The 20,768-nt window shown below is 28.2% G+C and overlaps 1 protein-coding gene across 2 annotated transcripts in view; it reads right to left on the reverse strand.

The window, feature by feature from the left end:
• Positions 1 to 386: 386 nt before the first annotated feature.
• Positions 387 to 20,768, reverse strand: part of LOC136084841 (uncharacterized) — a 91,652-nt gene continuing 71,270 nt past the window's right edge. The window contains exons 1-5 of one of the 2 annotated variants that reach the window (XM_065805959.1): positions 13,324 to 13,464; positions 7,615 to 7,667; positions 3,335 to 3,466; positions 1,185 to 1,237; positions 387 to 893 (exon numbers count right to left, since the gene is read on the reverse strand). In XM_065805959.1, coding sequence (XP_065662031.1) covers positions 510 to 893; positions 1,185 to 1,237; positions 3,335 to 3,466; positions 7,615 to 7,666 — 621 coding nt within the window. In that variant the 5' untranslated portion in view covers position 7,667; positions 13,324 to 13,464 and the 3' untranslated portion in view covers positions 387 to 509. Of the gene's footprint in view, positions 894 to 1,184; positions 1,238 to 3,334; positions 3,467 to 7,614; positions 7,668 to 13,323; positions 13,465 to 20,768 lie in introns of those variants that run through there. The other variant, XM_065805960.1, reaches the window with a different exon arrangement.

Genomic DNA, 20,768 nt, shown 5'->3' on the forward strand with positions numbered 1-20,768 from the left:
TTTTATTAAAAATAGAATTTTATATTATCTTACTCAGAAAAAAGTTCTCTACAACATGATCAAAAAATATTTGCAAAAAGATTACTTAATAATTAATTAAAAGAGAAAGAATTAACATTGTCATAACTATTTCATTCTTCCCGATATTTCATTTTTCCTTGTTTTTCTCCAGTTTTTATATAAAACTAGCAGTAGGGGACCCGTAATACGGGTTTTTAGTAAATAAGTTATTAATAATATAATTTTTATTTGTTTTCTCTAATGAAATATAAATTCATTAATACTTTTTTAGTTGAGCTTACTTTTATTTTCTTGGCTTCTTAGTTAAACAAAACTGTAAGCTTTATATATATATATTAGGGCCTCGAAATAGGAGAATACAAAGATTAAAATTACAAAGAATAGTATTGAAAATAATAACGAAATCTTATCGTTGTTGTAAATATAATACTTCTATTGCAACAATTTAAACATTCATTTAAAAAAAACTTCGCCAAAAATATATTTAGTTATCCACGATTTGTTCTTGTTGCCCAGGTTGGTCTGTTTTGTCCATCATAAATTACCAAGTTTCCATCTGCTTGCATTACCAAACGATGAGGCTTTAACCCTTTGCGATCAGTACCACTTGCCCAAGTTGCTCGGTCATAAACATCGTATATAACAAAATTTCCATCATTTTGCATTACAGCTCTTCTTGGATGAGTTCCTTTGTTTGTAGAACCACTTGCCCAAAGTGCATTTCTTGGTACCCATTGTTGAGTCACATAAAGAACAAAGTTTCCATCATTTTGCATAACTGCAAAATATCCGTTACCTGATGAAAGGTAATTTCCAACATTAAGAGTTTCTCCACCTTTTAAAGTAGATCCTCTGTTTAAGTTCGGATCAAACTGAAAATATGATGTTATTGTCTTTTAGTTAATCAATTAATATAAATTAGAAAATGAACATGCATTTTCAAAAATTTTGTTTGAAAATAACAGAAACTAAAAACATCAAAACATGAAGTATTCACTTAATAGTGTTAATTAACTTTACAAAAATTTATAGAAAATATAATTTTACAAAAGATCATCATTCATGTTATGTAATGCTATATAGGCAAATCTATATAACATCACATAACATATTACACATCACCATAAACTCACAATAAACATAAGTAAATCACAATAAATTACCTGTACGTTTCTTTTTACTGCTGTACTGTTTTTAACACTTAACGACCATAAACCTAAATACAATACGTAGAAAGATATATAGAAGATAATTAAACATTTATTAACTTTTTTATGTGTTTTAAGACAGCTTTACCTGTTTTAAATCAATTATGTATTTTTTGACACAAAAATCTTGTCGTAAATTTTACTTTACTAAATTTTTAATACAAAAAGTTAAAAAAGGTTTTTACATTGCCTGACTATAGTGACGCAATATAAGTCTTATATAAATTGACTTTTTTTAGGAAAAGATTCAAATAAGTTTATTTTTCAAGACTTCTTTCAAGCATAAAAATAAATAAAAATAGATTGTAAATTGGCTTGGTGAAATTTGCAATGTTTGCTAGCTTTGATTAAAGTTCGTTATGAATTATTTAGATGAAGTTGTATTTATAAGACACAGAAAGAAGGCATGTAACTATATGACAGCTGTGTTAATAACATTAAATGGAAAAAGCCTCCTAAAATTTTTTAATAGTTTTATTAGCCGACTTTTTATTATTATCTTTAAACTTTTTACAAGCTTAAGTAAACGGTGTAATTTTTAACATTTGTTAAAAACTTTAGTTATAATAATAAATGTTTTTAATTTTAATTTCGCTAAAACGTTTGTTAAATCCATTTCTTATATGATAATTTTAAGTAACAAATAAATTATAAGTATGTAGAACAGTTTAAAAGTTTCACTAAAGTTTTAACGATGACAAACATTAAATTTGAATTCGTTGTAAACAAATTCGATTTAATAATTTAAAAAAATTGAAAAAGTTAAGAAATAACAAAATGGTTAACTTTACAGTTTTAATATTAAGTTAAAAAATCAAAATAATATTAATAGAAAAGAAATTAAATAAAAATATTTCTTCAAAACAGGATCAACAAAAAAACTAAATATGCAAGATCGGTAAGAAAAAACAAGGTAAAAAAACCGCTCTCAAATGCAGACGATAGATGAGAAGTTGGGAAGTCTAAAGATTCTTTTTTTTAAACCGTATTGTAAATTAAATGTAAATTCGAAAGCATTCATCAATAAAATAACATTATATAAACAGTGACGAAGTCAGGGGAGGTGGGAGGGAGTAAGAATCATCACCCCCACCCCGACACCACAATAATCTGAAAGTCCTAAAATAACTTACATAAAAAAAGGAAAAGAAGACTTTTTTTTTTTTAGAAGACGCAAATGTGATACAACCACCAGAAATTCCTGGACCCGTTACTGTATATAACAAATTAAACTTTAAACGACATTTAAATAGCTGAGTTATCAAGAAAAAAAGTTTTTTACATATACAAAGAATATACATGGGTAATGTCATACTTATACAATCAAATATTATTAATACGGTTATTATTTTTCAGGTTAAAGCAGAGGTGTAACACTTACATAACTTGAACTGTTGTGGTGGTATTTAAAGTAAAAGTTTCAACAAGTTCTTTTATATAAAAAAAACTACATAAATAAAAATAAACAAAGTTACATTATTATTTCTAGCAAGTAAAATAAAATTGAAAAATTAGGTGCCTTAAAAAATCTTTATGGTCTTATCACAGAACACCACGGATAAGCATTTAATTGGAAGTTCAAGCCTGCTTTTTAACCAATGCTGTAAAACTTGCCCAGATGTGCGGTTTGAACTATGGATCTTTTGTTTCTAAGGTAAGTGCGCTACCACTGCACCGCGGCTGCTATCACTGCGAATAATCAATGAAACTATGGGTTTGGAGAAAGAAACAACTATGGAACAACTGGTCAGTATTATAATTTTATTAAATTTTTTTAAATTTCATATTTCAAAGATTGTGCAGCAGTGGCGCAGTGGTTGCGTACTTGTTTGAGAAACAAAGTATCTATGGTTCAAACCTTTCATTTAAGCAAGTTTTGCGACATCGGCTAGAAATGACGCTTGAACTTTCAAATAAATGCTCCTCCACAGTGTTCTGTGATAAGACCGTAATGGAAAATATTATTTAACCTAAATAAAATTTACAAACAAAAATTTTTTAAAAAATGTTTTAAAAGTGTCAAAATAGGAACATTTACTCTATTAAATAAAAAAATCTTTGTGATCAAAAACATTTAAAAAAACTGACAACAGATACATAAATACCTGGACAATGATTAGCACATGGTATACTCTGAACTACTTCAACACCTTTACATTTGTGTGCCGGTGTGCAAGTTCGTGTACGTGTGCTTATTGAACAATTGCTAAAAGAAGACCACTCGCCAAGTTTTTGCCCTTGAACGAAGGAAATAGTTAATAAAGAAAAATAAAATCAATAACAAAACAGTAACAAAAATAAATTAACTAAAATAATTGTATTAAATCTTTTTCAAAGAGAACCAAACTTTATAAAGCTGTATAAGCGCAGGGTTCAACTAGCGTCATAGGGCTAGACAAACCAACCCCTTTCAAAATAATGTTGAAATGGACCGAGGGGCGGATTAGGCCACCGGGACACCGGGACATTTCCCGGTGAGCCGTCAGCAATACAACATTTTAAAATTTTATAATATTTTAAAACGTATTTTCTTTAATTTTTTTAATAAATTTCTAGAATAGTAATAAAAAATTGTGAGTTGAAATTTACTTCAGATTTTGCTTTATTCAACTTTGTTTTCACTATAGATTATTGTTTAAATAAAACGAGTTAAATAAAAACGCGTTAAATAATTTATTATACATATCTTATATAGAATTTTTAATTTAATGTAACGCTTCTTTTATAATTTATTATTTCAATAAACATTTTCTAAATCAAAACAATATTATAAATATAATATAAAATATATAACGAAAAAAGTAATTAGGTATTTATATAAATATTGGTTTTTTATTAATATGGTATTTTACTATTTAAAAATTAAATGTAATCTATTTATATTTTATATAGTATGTATAATATTAACAAGAAATCCCTACACAGTTTATAAAAATAAATATGAATGATTTATTATTAATGAAGATGTAGATTTATTTTAATAAATATGTAGGTTTAATAATAATGTTGGTAATAATAATGTAGGTTTAATAAAATGTAGGTTTATTTTAAAAAATATTAAAATTAGTATATTTCTAAAATTTTAAGTTATATTCTTTAAAAATAATCAGATTAACAAACTTCACACAAATAAAAATACAGTCGCAGGTCTTCCATTCATAACACTTATTTAAAAATAATCAATAAAAACATATAATAATCATAGTAGTTAAAAGGCTAATACAAATGTTTATTTTTTGTGATGTCTAAGCGAAAAAGTGGACATGAAAAGTTACGTGAGAAAAACATAAAGCTTCTGCGAAAAGATGCTAAAACAACTAAAAATCTACTATCCATGTTTTCTAAACTGAATTCAAATACCCTGCAACACCATGCTGATGCTGAGCCTGATGATGAGGTTCAATCTCACGTTGCTAAAGAGACCCAAAGAAACCTTGATGATGAATATGGCGTTCATACTGACACTAATGAAATGACCCAACCTATCCTCATTCTAAACATTACAGCTTCTTCAAGCATGGTTGAACCTACTGGTGATAACGAAAAAACTACTACCCTAGTGAATGATTGGTTTAATAAGCCTCACCTGAATGAACTGATAACTTTCTATAATATCACCCACATCAGCCTGAAACACGTCACTTTAATTCAAAAATAGTATATTATCGTCCTGAAGATGGTATGCAGCGTATGTTTCTTTCATTTTCAGAAGAAGAAGAGTGCCTGTTTTGCAGTGTTTGTTTGGCACATGGAAATGAGAAGCAGAAACAAAGTTCTTTTGTAACAGGTTTTAAAAGTTGGACTCATATTCATCAACGTATTGTGGAACACGAATCGTCAATGAGACACCAAGAATGTGTCGAGGCTTATCTACATTTCTCTGCTAATCGAACCATTCTAGATATGGTACAAGGTCAGCAATATAGTCTACGAAAACAGCAAGTTTTACATCGTAGATTGATCGTGGACAGAGAAGTGTCAATTGTCAAAGTGATTGGTAAACGTGGTATGCCATATCGAGGTAAGGCTGGTTGCGAAGCCGTCAATGTTTTGGCTAACGACAGAGTGGATCATGGAACATTTCTTGAAATCGTGATTCTTGTTGCGAAGTACGATGAAATTCTAAAAGCGCATTTGAAGGAATATATCGACAAAGGCATGCTGAATGATAAACAGGATAAGAGGAATAGAGCTAACAGAAATACTTTCATTTCCAAATCCACTGTAAACCAAATTATATTAGGAATCGCTAAATTAATGAAAAGTGCCATTGCTGAAGAAGTACAACAAGCTGGAATATTCTCAGTGCAACTTGACACAACTCAAGATGTAACACAAGCGGATAAATGTGCGATAGTCCTGCAATACGTTACCGACAAAGTTGAGGAGCGACTTATTGGTGTTGTCGATTCACATTCTGGAAAAGGCAGTGATCTGTTCAAATTGATGTCAAATGTTTTGGAACAAAATGGCACTGATATTACTAAATGTGTGTCAGATAGTACTGATGGCGCTTCTAATATGGCCGGGGCATACAATGGATTTACTGCATTCTTAGAAAAAGCGTCTCCTGGACACATTCACACATGGTGTTATGCGCATGTTTTAAATCTGGTCGTATGTGACGCCACCAGCAGTAATGAAGCTTCAATGACACTTTTTGGTATACTTCAAAAGGCTGCTATGTTTTTTCGTGAGTCCTACTTGAGAATGGACCTTTGGACTGATCACATTAAAGAAAAAAATGACCAAAACATTCACAAACGACTAAGTGTTATCGGTGCTACTGGATAGGGGTCTAAACACGATGCCCTTCAAAAGTTTTTTGGTACGTTTCGCGACGGTGAAGGAGCATTATACACAGACGTCGTTCAAGTGCTGGAAATAGCAGTCTCTTCCACTAAATTAAGTGTAAGAAAAGTAATGGCAGGAGAATTAGCAAATGATGATCCACTTACAGATCCTTTAAAAAAGTTTGAAGTAGAGGTCCACAATGGTATTCTAGACACAGTGTTAAGAAGTCTGTCGACTCGGCATCACACGGTGAACCGTACTCTGATATGAGTTGTTTTGACCCCAAAGGATTTTCTGAGTTATTGGAATGTAATATTCCAAAAAAAGCCCTTCAGAAAATCTCATGTCATATTTCGGCAACAGGTGTGTAAATTTACTTTTAAATAAAATTGATTGGTTTCTTGTTAAATTTTATTAGTAATTGCTTTAGTATTTTTGTTTTCCAAATTGGTAAACTTCATTAAATTTTTAATTAGCATTAGATAAGGTTATCTCTTTTGTTCTATATTTTGAATATTTATAAGATTATCTTTATCTTTTTATATTTTAGGCGAAGAAGCGCAGCTATTTCTTGAGCTGTTGGACTTTGCAAAAATGTGGCCAGTTTTAAAAAAAACATTGGAAGAGAGTTACGATTGTTCTGATCAAATCACGATTAATGAGGATGAGGTTGAAAATGAAGATGACGCCACCAACCATAAATGCGGCCCTCTAAAGAAGTGTCGCTCGTGCATTTACTGTTGCTACCATGTGCTTCGAAAGTATAATCTTTACGGCAAGAGCTACTGCATGCTGCACAGGGCTTACAAATTCATGCTCACAATTTCAATTACCCTGGTGGCTTGTGAGAGGAGTTTCAGCAAGTTGAAATGTTTCAAAACAAGATTGCGAAGTCAGTTGACAGAAGATCACTTGGACTCACTGTAGATGATGTGCATTGAAAAGGAGATATTGAGTAACATAACCAACGATGAAATTATTGATGAACTTGCTAAATCGAGTGGTGAATTAAAAAAGTTACTGTCTTTATGATTTTAAGTTTTTGTGATTTAAATATGAATTTATAATACAAATATAACACATGTACTTAAATGATATCTTTTATGATTTTAAACAAGTGTATAAAAGTCCTTATTGTTCAATAGTGTTACAAAAGTATTTAAAAGTGAGGGGTAACAAGCTAATACGATTTAAAAAAAAAGGTCACTTGGTGGGCCTTTTTCATGGTAGCATTTCCCGGGCCTAATCAAAAGCCTAATCCGCCCCTAAATGGACCAGTTATCTAACACTTGAATTGGGAGTAAATTTTAATAAATATCTATACTTAAAGACTATGCGTCTATGTGTCTATGTGTGTGTGTGTATATATATATATATATATATATATATATATATATATATATATATATATATATATATATATGTATATATATATATATATATATATATATATATATATATATATATATATATATATATATATATATATATATATATATATATATATATATATATGTATATATATATATATATATATTTAAAAGTGTTTAGATTGAAAAAATTATCAAAACTAAAATTACTTAGTAATTACCTATTGAAAATGAAAATAAGGTCACAAACCAAAAACCAACTGAATACTTCATTCTAAATATAGTAAAAAAAAGTTGTACTAATCGTACTTAATAATTTTCATCTGAAATAGAAAAAAAATTGTAGCGCCATTAGGTAAAGGCTAAAGTTAAAAAAGTAAAGTTAAAAATTGAAAGGCAAAAACAATCTTAAAGACATTTTATATATTCTTTTATAATTATATTAGGCTTTTAAATTAAAGAAATTAAAGGTTCGTTCACAAGTTTCTTTGTGAAGTCTTTAATACTTTCTCTCAGCACATATTGAGGGCTTGGAGCCAGAATAACGTATGTGCACTTTTTAACATTTTGAGAAATATCAATTTGAAATCTTCAATCATACATTTAAAATTTAATTCGTTTGGCAATTTTGTGTTACGGTAAAGTGGTACTGAATGACCTTGTACTGAACGAACCGTTTGGAAAATAAGAACTTAACAAGCGGTGAATTGCTTTTTTATCCTTGCATATACATTTTAAATACTCAAAGTTTTAAATTTAACGAGATTTAACAGGTGCTGAGTGTCGACAAGATTTCATACTCACAACAGAACGAAATAAACTTAATAATGCCCTAAAGGAGACGGATCTCTTTTGGTATTGTATCCGTGGAAATCAGATCCAAAAATTTAAAAATAAACTAATCGAATTTAGGCAGTAAGGCTAATTGTCTGTTATCTATGAGTAGTATTGAAAAAATAAATTGCATGTACCTAAATGACACATCTCTTGACAACAAGTTTAGTGAGTTTAAACTAGTAGTTGCAACTTACAATCCTACAATTATTAGCATTACTAAAACATGGTTCAAACCTACTTATCTCTGCAATTTATATGGTTATTGTTTATATAAAAAAGATAGATGCAATAATCGTCGAGGTGAACGTGTATGTATTTTTATTGGTTCCAAAATAACTTTATATAAACTTAACGATAATGCATTTACAGGGAGTCAAATAGAGCATGTCTGGGCTGTTGTCCAGTTTGGTCATGATAAATGTCTCTTTGGATGTATTTATTGACCTTATGATTTCATGGGTATGACAGCTATTGAAAATATATTTAAAGCTGCAAGAGAATGAGTTGACCTAAAAGGCTTTAAAGATCTAATTATAGTTGGAGATTTTAATTTTCCTGAGATAAGTTGATCCAATGGATCTATAAACTCTGTTAAAAGAAAATCACGCATTGAGAATGATTTCTATCGAATAATAAATGAAAATTACGTATATCAGCATGTAAATTTACCAACATTTTAAAAAACAAATAAATTTGCCATAACTATTTTAGATTAATATTCAGCACTCAGTCAGCAAATGTAAGTGCTATTGATAAAAAATTTGTTTTAGGAAACATAACCAGTGGTGATTTGATATTATGTTTTGATTTTATTTTTAAAAATAAAACAAAGATTGTAAACACAAAGGAAAACAAATTTGCATATAGTAAAGCTGATTGTAATAGTATTGGAGATTTTCTTACAAATGTTGATTGGCTTTCATACCAAAAGTGTTCAAGAAATGTATGACGAGTTAATTTATTATATTGAAGAAGCGTGAAAATTATATGTACCTATAAATAACTCATTTGTAAATTCATCATCAAGAAATATGTTGCTAAACAAATGCCTTATCTCACTCATTAGAAAAAAGCAGAATTTAAGACACATAATTTGTTCAAGTAAATGGAAAAACTCAAATCTTTGTAGCAAATATAAACAATTGTCAAAAAGACTTTCAATTGAAATTTCCATAGCAAGACGAAACCATGAGTTAATGATTGTTGATAAAGCAAAAAGAACCCAAATTGAATATATAGATATATGAATTCTCAACAATATGTAAAAGACTATAAAAGCTCTGTGGCAAGCAAGTGGTGAAATAACTCAAGATCTTAAAAAAATTGCTGATCTACTAAATATAAGCTTTCTAAATATTTTTGTAAAGGAAAGTAAAAATCGCATTCCATTTTTTTTTCACCTTTAATTTAATTCCTGAAGATATTCATTATGATGATGCTCTAAATAGGCTAAAAAATCTTGATCAAAACAAAGCATATGGAGTTGACAAGTTACATCCATATATCTTGAAAAACTGTGCTACTGCTTTTGCTCTTTCTCTCATACTAATTTTTATGGAGTCAATAGAAAAAAGTCAACCACTAAATCAACTTAATTCTTCAAATATGCACTATATAAAAAAAGTGAAAAAACTGATTCTGAAAATTAAAGACCAATATCACTTCCTTGTATTACTTTTAAAATACTTCAAAAAATAATAAAAAACAAATTAGAAAAATATCTTCACGTCAATAATATTATAGCTAATGAACAACACGGTTTCGTTCTAAATCCATAATACTATATTTTTTTATTTCAATTATTGGTGTTTAGCTGTATATATTCTTGTGAAAATGGAGGAACGTGCTCGAACATTACAGGCTGCTACTGCAACCCAGTATGTTACAAAAGTACAGCTTGTTAGTGGGGTAGACCTGCATAAATTAAACTTTAGCAAATGGGACACTAATCATAAATCACTTCCTTCCGTGGAGTAATTCCGTAAAGTATGCATATATGCTTAGCAGATATTGTATGCCCACAAATAATTTATTTATAGATGAGTCTAAACATATGTATCATTCATTATTCATATGAACCACCTTTAGAATTAAAGTAAGCAGAGCATTATTTTGAGGATTTGGTTGGTTCTTTTTGCCTATTTACTGCTGCAATCCACTTGCAGCGCCTCTGACAACTCATGCGTTTTACTATCTTGATGCTTAATAATAACGGGGAAGCTATGGAAAGATATCTTGTCACCGTCACGTTATCAACTGTTAAAAAACATTCTTGTTATGACAGCAAAAAGATACGCATATAATTTAAACAATTTGAAGTTTATATTATAATCATAATCATTTGGATCCTCTGCAACTTGTTTACATCTTTAGCACAAGTGTTGATTGCCTCTAAATCACACATTTTTCTAAGTTTGTAGTATCGCTTGTTGCCAATTATTATTGTTATAAATTATTATTAAATACTTTTAAAATACTAAAGCAATTTAATAAGTAATTCAGCATATTATTTATATATATAGCATTTTAAAATATTATTACAATTTAATAAGTTATTTAATATGCTTTAAAAACCAAAATGTGTTCACTTTGTATGAGTTATGTGTGTTAGCAAATTGACAAAAATATTTAAAAAAAGAAAAGAACCTTACGTGTTATAATACTTAAAAGACGATGTTCAAAATGTAAAACAGAAATAAGTCTAATTTTGAATGCTTTAGAGTACTTGATATACATTTTACTTATTTGCACATTACTTTTAAATTATAGGTAATGTTGGAAATAAGTAAATTGTATATAAACTACTCCAACGTATTCAAAAAATTTTGTTTTCAAAGGTGTATTATTATTAATATAATACATCTTTGAAAACAAGCTATTTTATAGAGATTTAGTTTAAGCAAAATTAAATTTCTTATAATTTGAGATAGATAATTAAATTTTACTTAAATTTATTCAAAAATAATCTTTTAAAGTCTACCTACTTCAAGGTATGTTATTCAAATAATTGTGATTAAGGACGTTATCCTAATTAACGCTCGCCTTGCTTACTTTATATGCCATACAGTACGGCGGTCGCGATTTTAACGTCACATAATAGAACACCATCTTCATGTAATTATAAGGCCGTGTGATTAAAAAGTAGTAATTGCTTATACTAAGGAATTGGTCAGCTTTACGTGAATAAAAAATTCAAAAATTTTGCTTAAGTTTCTACTCACGTAAAGCTAAGTAATAACTGAGTAAATTGCTTAACTTTACGTAAATAAAATTTGCGCAAAACAGCTGAAGTTTTTATTCACGTAAAACTAACCAATTAATGAGTAAAAGCAATTGTTTTTTTTATTCACCCGGTCTATTCAGTGTTTTTTGATTGTTATTGATGGATTTTTGTCAGCGTTTTCATTCTCCAATTTAAAAAAGTTCGGTTTTAATTAATTGACTCTTTATTACTTTAGGTGTAGCACTGAATGAAAATTTTTTAAAGAAGTAGTATTAAAATGTAAAAAAAAATTTCTATATCTTCCAGACTTGGCCATGTATGCCTGGCGGTCTTCTGTTAAAAATTTTAAACCTAAAAGTACGCTATTATTTTCTATTTACGAGTTGTATATGAATATCCCATTTGATTATTCTCTTTGGATGTAGTAACATTTTATATCTAAAATCATTAATATAAAGAAGCATTAAGAAAAAGTTTAAAAACAAAAAACACATTTGCTAATAGAGATCTTTTTAAAACAACAACTTTACTATTAAAAAAACACTGTTTTTAATTTTTAACTTTGAAATGTTTATCGCTAATTTATCAACATATACGTCTTTCAAAGAAAGCGAGCGTTAATGTAAACTTTATTTATATTAAATTTAAAAAAAAATTAATTTTAATTTTAATCTATACTGTTATATTAATATTGGTTAGCATAAAGATATATTCACTAATAAAAGTATAAGTTGGCGCCCATTTATTATTTAACGCTGTCTATATATATATATATATATATATATATATATATATATATATATATATATATATTATATATATATATATATATATATATATATATATATATATATATATATATATATATATATATATATATATATATATATATATATATATATATATATATATATATATATATATGTATACTGAGTTCACAATGTTAAACTTCTATTCCTCCAACAAAACTTTGCAAAAAAAATTATTAAGTTCATTTCATTTTATTATTATAACTTTTTACATTACCGTGTTCTTGCAATGTATTTTTTTAATATATTTTTAAGTGTAATTTTAATAGATACATCAAAGTACTTATGACGACTGATATGCCACATGCATCAACTTATGTAAGGAAAAGTGCATCTTGACAGATTTAGCTAAAACGGAATATGTTCGCCTATCGACTGATGTAGGAAATAGCGCAGTGAACCATGCATACATCGACTAAAAAATTCGGTTCACGCACGCAATCTTTTAAATAATAATTTTTCTAAAAAATACAAGTGTTTGAATGAGTCTAAAGTGAAAGCGGAGCCCATCGGGTGGTTTCACTTTAAATTTTAACTTTAGCCAGTTAATTTTAAATTGACTGTTTTTTTATTCTAATTTTTTATCAATTCAATTAGAATCTTACTTAATCTTTAAAGCATAAAAAATCTTACTATTTTTAGAGTTATTCTTATAAAAAAAAAATTTCCATTGCAAATTCAAATTTAAAAAAAAATAAATTGAAAAAATGCGTAACTATCACTTACTTAATATTTTTAATTTATTTCTTGAAAAATTTTTTTTCTATGCTAGGGTTTTAAATTATTAAAATTAAATTATTAAGAATAGGATTTCGTATGTTCACAAAATTTAAGCTTATAATTTTGTCTACTATCACAACTTCAAATACTCCAGCACTTTCCTAAGCTCGTTTTGTTTGTTCTGAACAATCTTTTATTTGCTTTTATATGTAAATTATTTCAAAACTACCCACAATTTTGAATGTCCATGATTTGACACGAAAATTCAAAATAGTTAAGAAACTTCTATTTTAATAAGATTAAAATTATGTGTTTTAAACTAATACTTTTTACTATTTTACCTCTACTGATGTTTTATTCTGCAAATCTCTCTTGCAACTCCAACGAATCTTTTGACCACAAATTTGAGAAGTTATCTTCTATATCTAACATCAGCTAGCGAATGATTTATGTAAAGTTAGGAACTTCTAAATATATAGGTCCGATGTTATTAATCCAATAATAAAAATGGATTTTATTGGTCAAAAGACCAACCGTTCCTATGAGACGTTCTAATTAGTTTAAATGGAATTTTTTTGTCGTAATAATCTTTCTTTTTACATTATAAGTTTTACTAATTAGCATAAATGACATATTTGTAAACATATAAAGCGAAAGCTGAAATAAATTTTTTCTTTTGATTATTGAGTTATTGCGTAATTTTCGTTTAATACCGGTCATCTACTTAACGGATAAGTAAATAGTGAATTTTTAATTGCACGATCACAAGCAATGTTCAAAAGCATGAAACATGACGTATATGTAGAAATGGGATGAAAAACTATAAAACAAGAAGCAGGATGAATAAAAATGAGCAATTGCTTTTACTCAGTAATTGGTCTGCTTTGAATAAAAACGTGAATAAAAACTTAATCAATGCGGCCTAAATTTTCAATCACGTAAAGCTGACTAACTACTAAGGGAATTGCAAAACTCAACGTGAATAAAAATTTGAGCAAAACTGCTAAAGTTTTCATTAATGTAAAGCTGATCAAATACTAAGTAAAAGCAATAGCTCATTTTTATTCACTTAGTAGCACATAAAACAACCAGTTACATCTAAAAAAAAAGCAGGCTAATATGTTATGCATTATTAATAAGAGTATTAAAGCCCAAATCTCTGGACTTTGAACTCCATATATCTCAGGGGTACCATTGAAGTTTACAACACACTTTGTGATCATTTTCAAATATTTTGATTACACATTTTAATCATCTAGCCAATAAAATGTAAAAATTACGAAAGAAAGACTGGGACCTTGCATTACGTCGCGCGCAAGCACGTTTTTATAAGAGAGTTTTGAAGTTTGTATAACGGTGATAGCATATTTTGTATTTTATATTATTGATGTACTTGTTCTTATGAAATATTGTATTTCTCAAAATCGCAATGATCAGGGATTGAAAAATTTTATATTGTTCTTTTACTTTTTCTGATTGAATTTTCATTTTATATTAAAAATAATATATTATCTAATTTTAATGCAAAAATATTATATTCAATAACAGTTTTATAAATAAAGCTTATCCTTTCCTAATAAGCAAAAATCTACTATTAACAATCAAAGAGAGATATAACGTTTCATAAGAATGGCAAAGCAATAAAAAAATAAGCTTTTGTTATTATGGTTATTATTGTATTATAGTTTTTTTTTACAAGTTATTCGTAACAATTATGAGTTGCCAAGATAAAATTGAATTTAATTAAAAATATTTGAAACTTTCAATTTAATAATTATAAGGTTATTTACTTCTTAGATTTTAATCTACGCAAAGAAATTTGCTCAATAACAAACTATTTTCAGTTGTTAATAAGTTGGTGATAATCATATAACCTGCTATATACTAACCAATCACAGGTATAAAAATGATGAATAAAAGTTGTGCCCCATAATGAAGGAGGTTATTGATAAAAAAATTATAATAATTAATATAAAACGCAGTTATGGCTTTCCAGAAAAAAATAATTATTAGTTATATTGAATGCCCAAACTATTAACTACAAACTATTTTAATACTAAAATCGTAACTAAACATGGTTATGATAATAAATAAAGATTAAAAAAAAATCAGAAATTGATAAATTTATTTCTAACTCTACAATTCTAAAGATAAATACATTAGTTGACTAAGCTCTTTTTAATTGCTTAGAACATTTATAAACAATTGTAGCATCAATTTCTAACAATATAAGCTAGAATGTGTAAATTAGGGTGATTTCCTGTAGCACGAATGAATAGCCTTTTGCCTAATAATGACTAAAATGACGTTTATTCCATTAAATTATTAAAATAGGTCACGCATGAACCAAATACAAATTGTATTAACTATATATATAGACATACATTTTTTTTTTTTTTTTTTGCACAACTTTTATAAATTTACATATCATTACGTTACAACTACATGACATAATATAATGCAACGTAAAAAATAAAATAATCTATAACATAATATTGCCGCGAATAATATTATATTATATATTTTTTACAACATATCATAATAAAAAGTGTAACACCAAACAATGCTAGACTCGTAATTTGTGGAAGACCTTGCATCAATAGACCGAGAGAAAAATCAGCAACTAGTAAAATTTGTATTATAAACAGAAGAAAAATGACGAAAACACATATTAAAATCATACAAAAACAAGGGTAATGATTTCTAACAAAACTAAAAGACGTCGTATAGTTCTTCTTCGAACGGCTCATCAAAAGCCTATCACTTTTTCATACATAAAAGTCCGCGCAATTATCTTAGAAAAATAAACTCTCGCATTAAGGAATCGTTTCTATACAATCTAAACAATAGCATTAAGGAATCGTAGATGTCTAAAGGGGTGTTTAGTTTTTCGGAAAAGGTGTCTTTTTTTATTTTTTATTTTAATTTTTTTTTTTGCTCGTTTACATTTGTCGTATTTTACAAACAAACAAGGCATCTGAAAGAAGATCATGATGATCTTATCATCAGAACCTTTTACAGCTCTGGACATTTTACAGCAAAACAAAAATGAATAAAAAAAATTTCAATAAACAGTTTAAATAAATCTGACGATGCTATATAAATAAAATAAAATTTTGCATAAATAAATCTGACGTTACTATATATAAAATCTATATCGTTTATGTATAAGATAAAAACAAAAATTAAAACGTTTCATAAAGCGTATTTTACAATAAAATAAAAGTTCTAAACAAAAATTACGAAGTATAAATTAGAAGTACTTGACTACGTCATCAATAGATAAAATAAAATTTTTCAGTTCATATTTGAAAGTTGGATAAGTGTGAAAAATATAAAAACTTAACAAAACAATCTTATTCCAAAGATACGGTGCGCGATAAGCAATGCAAAACTTATTAAACTTGGTTCGACAAAAAGGTTCTTATATGAGGAAATTATTTCTAAGTGTATATTTATTTATTGGTTTTTCACAAAAGAGATCTTTAAAGACAGATAAGAATAAGTCATTTTCCCACAAATACATGAAGCATAAGACATTAAACACATTAAGCTCATATATATTGAGAATTTTCATTTCAATAAAAAAAGGTTTGGATTGAGTGTATCCATCCGCAAAATTAATTAAACGGGTCGCCTAAACGGCGGTAAAGACATTGTAACTTACTTTTTTCTGTGCTTCCCCATACAATATTTGCATAAATTAAATAACTATGTATATATGAGAAGTAGAGTTACGTTAAACTTTTTTACTTAAATATGTTCTGGATTTATATAAATATCCAATGCTTTTAGAAATTTTTGTGCTAATATAGTCAATATGTGCTTTCCATGTGATGTTTTCATCAAGAAAAACACCCAAAAACTTAGTGACATAGTGTCTTTTTATCTCAGTATCATCAATAATGATTTTGGGCAAATTTGCAGGAAAAATAAGCTTTTTTTGAGACAGGATGGAACAAAATCCATTTTGTTTTGTTACTGTTTAGAGTTAGTTTATTGCATTTGAACCACTTGGATATATTTTTAAGTTGCTCGTTCATGCTAGAGATGAGTTTGTAAATATCATTATTGGAAAAAAATAAGTTGGTATCATCAGCAAACATGATACTCATTAAATTTGAGGCTTCATTTAGGTTGTTTATATAAATCAAGAACAAAAGTGGTCCCAAAATAGAGCCTTGGGGAACGCTGACAAATTATTTGATAGAAAATAGTTGTATAGTCTATTGTACATAATGCCCTCTAGTATTTTTGAAAATGTGCAGAGGACGGATATAGCACGATAATTACTGATATCTTTTTGATCTCCCTCTTTTAAAATAGGGGTAACTTTTGCAAGTTTTAATCGGTTGGGAAATACTCCTTGATGGATAGACGCTCCATATACTTTAAAAAGAATATCTTTTAATTGTTTAAAACATTCTATAACTATATTACCGTTTATGTCATCTTGTAATGTTATTAAAATGTTGTTTTTATCCCTTAATTGACAAAAATATTAGAAAATTCTTACATTCAAAATGACATTTTTTGAGAAAAGTTTGCCTGTAATGAATGTTGTTTTCCAAGTTGAAAACGCCATTTCAAATCTACTGTAATATCTTATGGATGCAAAATATGAAGTAACTAAAAACCTATACAGAAATCGTCATTAATCAGAAATTAACTGACATAGCATCATTAGAGCGAGTCTAAAAACTTTTAAGAAAAACGAGTTTCTAAAAACACCGCTGAACTCTAAGCTGCTTGGTGAGACGATTTAGAAGTTTCCTGAGACCTAGACCTCTACAACATAGATGTCTACTGCCTTGGCTGTCTATGTGTTCCGTGTCTAACTATTTTGTTTTGATTCTTCTCACAGGTCATCTGCATAAAAATTAGACTAAGAAAATATCAAGCCAAGTCTTGCATCCAGTCATTTGGATCAAATCATATTTAATGAGGCAAAATATTTTTTACTAGGACTTAAAAATAATTAAGTCAATTATCGCAAAGGTTGGAAAAGAAATCTATATCCATATGCAAGCGGAAAAAATATTTATTTTTTACAGGTTAGTAGTATAAAAAGCGGGTTCTGGGCCAAAACAATAGTGCATTATTGAAAAAAGTGTGTGTCTTAGAAAGAATGGTATTATTTTAATCGTTTAAAAAAAAAACGTTTGGCTTAGAAAGTATGATACATTTTAACCATTTTTCAACATGTATATTATGAGATCTCTTCATCTAGAATGACATGATATTAATTTAATTATTATTTTAACAAAGAAATAATAATTATAAGGTGAAATCTAACTTAAGTGTAAATGAAATCTACTTTTCATTAGGTGTTTCAGACCCATAAGAAGTAGGTCTTCGAACTTAGCTACGCATAAAAGTAAATGACTCCTTTTAACACAGAAAAACTTTCAGATTTCTCAACTTGCTCATCACCAGAGTTTATTGTTACTACTAATCTTTTACCATTAGTAACGCTAGGCATTGAGTCATTTTTACCAAAATTTCTGTAAAAAAAGATAGTAGTTGTAGAAACAATTTTTGGTTTTGATTGATACAATAGCCCAGATGATCTATTAGCAAATGAAGTATTAATTCCATTCCATGAAGATAAATAAAAATCTACTAATCCAGATGAGCAGTATATACATCTGCTATTTTTTTCGTATCCAGGAAAAATTAAATTACTATAGTTATAGGGTCTCCAAGGTTGAATAACTGAGTCATTGTTTTTAGGAGAATCGATTCCGTCATACATGCGTACTCTTGATTCCCACCAATTTCCAGATTTACCGATAACATGCATTCTAATATATTTCAAATAAACACCATTTCTATTACTTGCAGTGTTCAATAATATATATTCATTACCATAAGTTGTGTTCAAATATCTAAATGTGGATGAGTATAGTTTAAGATCTAAAATTGATGGGGGTATTAATGAAATATTTGCTTGTTGTGTTGAACTTATTGTAATAAAAGGTTGCAACGAATATGCAAGTGGATTTCCAGTTTTATTGTTTAATTCAATTTTTAGATTAGTTTTAAATGGTAAATCAAGTGTAAAGTATCCTCCTAATTCAATATTAGAATGCATATTACAACCTTGTAAAGAGTTAGTATAAATTAGTCCACCAAGTGGAGCGAATAATAAATCACAAGCTATACTTCCTATGCAAAGCGTATTATCTGCATATATCCTAATAAATACGTTACTTGATACACTTCCATTAGGATTTGTTCCGTTAAATTCTAACCATAGTTTTCTGAGAATACCAGGACCACTATTTTGAATAAAAGCTGCTGTTCCATCTGTATTTGGTTCAAGAGTCTGGGATTTTACTCCCATGCATGTTAAACTTGAATTTGGTACTACTTCTAAACTGCTAGAATTAGGTATTATTGTGTCAACATACTTTGTAGCAGCATCATTTGAATTTGTAGGTTCTGCTGCATTTATTAATTTGTTTGTATTCATGTCAATATCACTAGTTGCATTATTTTGCCCATCTCTTCTAATAAACATACTATCAGCTTGAGATGCTGTTAATCCATTTGAAACTACTCGACTTGTAGTTGAATAAATTGTTGTACGTCCGAATTTATCAACAGGCATTTTATACATAAAGAAAAAAAAATTACCATAGATTATTAATAATATTCTGAAAATCATATCCTTCATCTAGTTTTTTTAAAACATAGAGACACAAATGTCCACAGAATGAAGTATTTCCAAACTGAACTCTATCACTATTATAGTAAACAGAGTCTTTTAAATGATTAACAACTTCGACAGGTGGAGGTTGTGCATTAGAGTCAAAACTTAATTTTTTATCTCTATCTTTGTACAAGCAAATCCAGTGAAAACCATGTGTACTTTATTCTCCTGTATTTAATATTCCACATTCTTTTTTTGTGTATTTTTAGGTAATTGATCTCTTACAAATACACCTTTAAAATTTTTTATTTTTAGTTTTTTTGCTGCTTCTAACAATTGAAAATTTGTTAAAGGTTCCTTAGGTAAAATTATCCGTTCAACATTGATAAGTTTATAATTACACTGGGCAACAAAAAAATATTTTTTTTTTGTATCTTTAGCAATTTTATTCAAATTATACTAATTTTGGGCTGAGAAAAAAGAAAATGACAACGAAAATTTTTTATTAGCTCTAGTTTTTGAGATATACAATTCTCAACAAAGATAAACAATAGCAATAAATTTTTATTTCAGCTAATTTGCAACAGAGAAATATGACATATAATTTACATATTCTAATAACATTTAAAGTACATTTGGTTTTTTTTATTGCAAATATATTCTAATAGTTTTAAACAAAGAAATCATGATCATCAAGTTATTAGGGTTTCCTTTTGTAGACTAGTTCTGGAGCATCCCTACACACAAACCAACAGTAATCTGCAAGCATGGCCTCATTCCAACGACCCTGATATCTTTTTTCCATTACAGAAATAACTTGGTGAAACCTTTCCCCATGTTCATCACTAACAGCTCCACTTGGGGGGGGGGGGGAAGAAGTCTAGATGTGAGTGGAGGAAATGAATCTTGAGGGACATGTAGTTATAATCTCATTTGTTGCCTAAAAATCCACAAATCACTCCTTTTAGAGCTTCCCAAGTTTCCTTTTCTGGCCCCTTCAAAACTTCGTCAAATGCAGGATCCTTCATAAGATGACGTATTTGTGGTCCAACAAAAATACCCTCTTTAACTTTTGCATCACTTATTTTTGGAAACTTATTTCTTAAATATCTAAAAGCCTGTCCTTCTTTA

The sequence above is a fragment of the Hydra vulgaris genome, chromosome 09 (assembly GCF_038396675.1).
Source record: "Hydra vulgaris chromosome 09, alternate assembly HydraT2T_AEP".
NCBI classification, from domain to species: Eukaryota; Metazoa; Cnidaria; class Hydrozoa; order Anthoathecata; family Hydridae; genus Hydra; species Hydra vulgaris.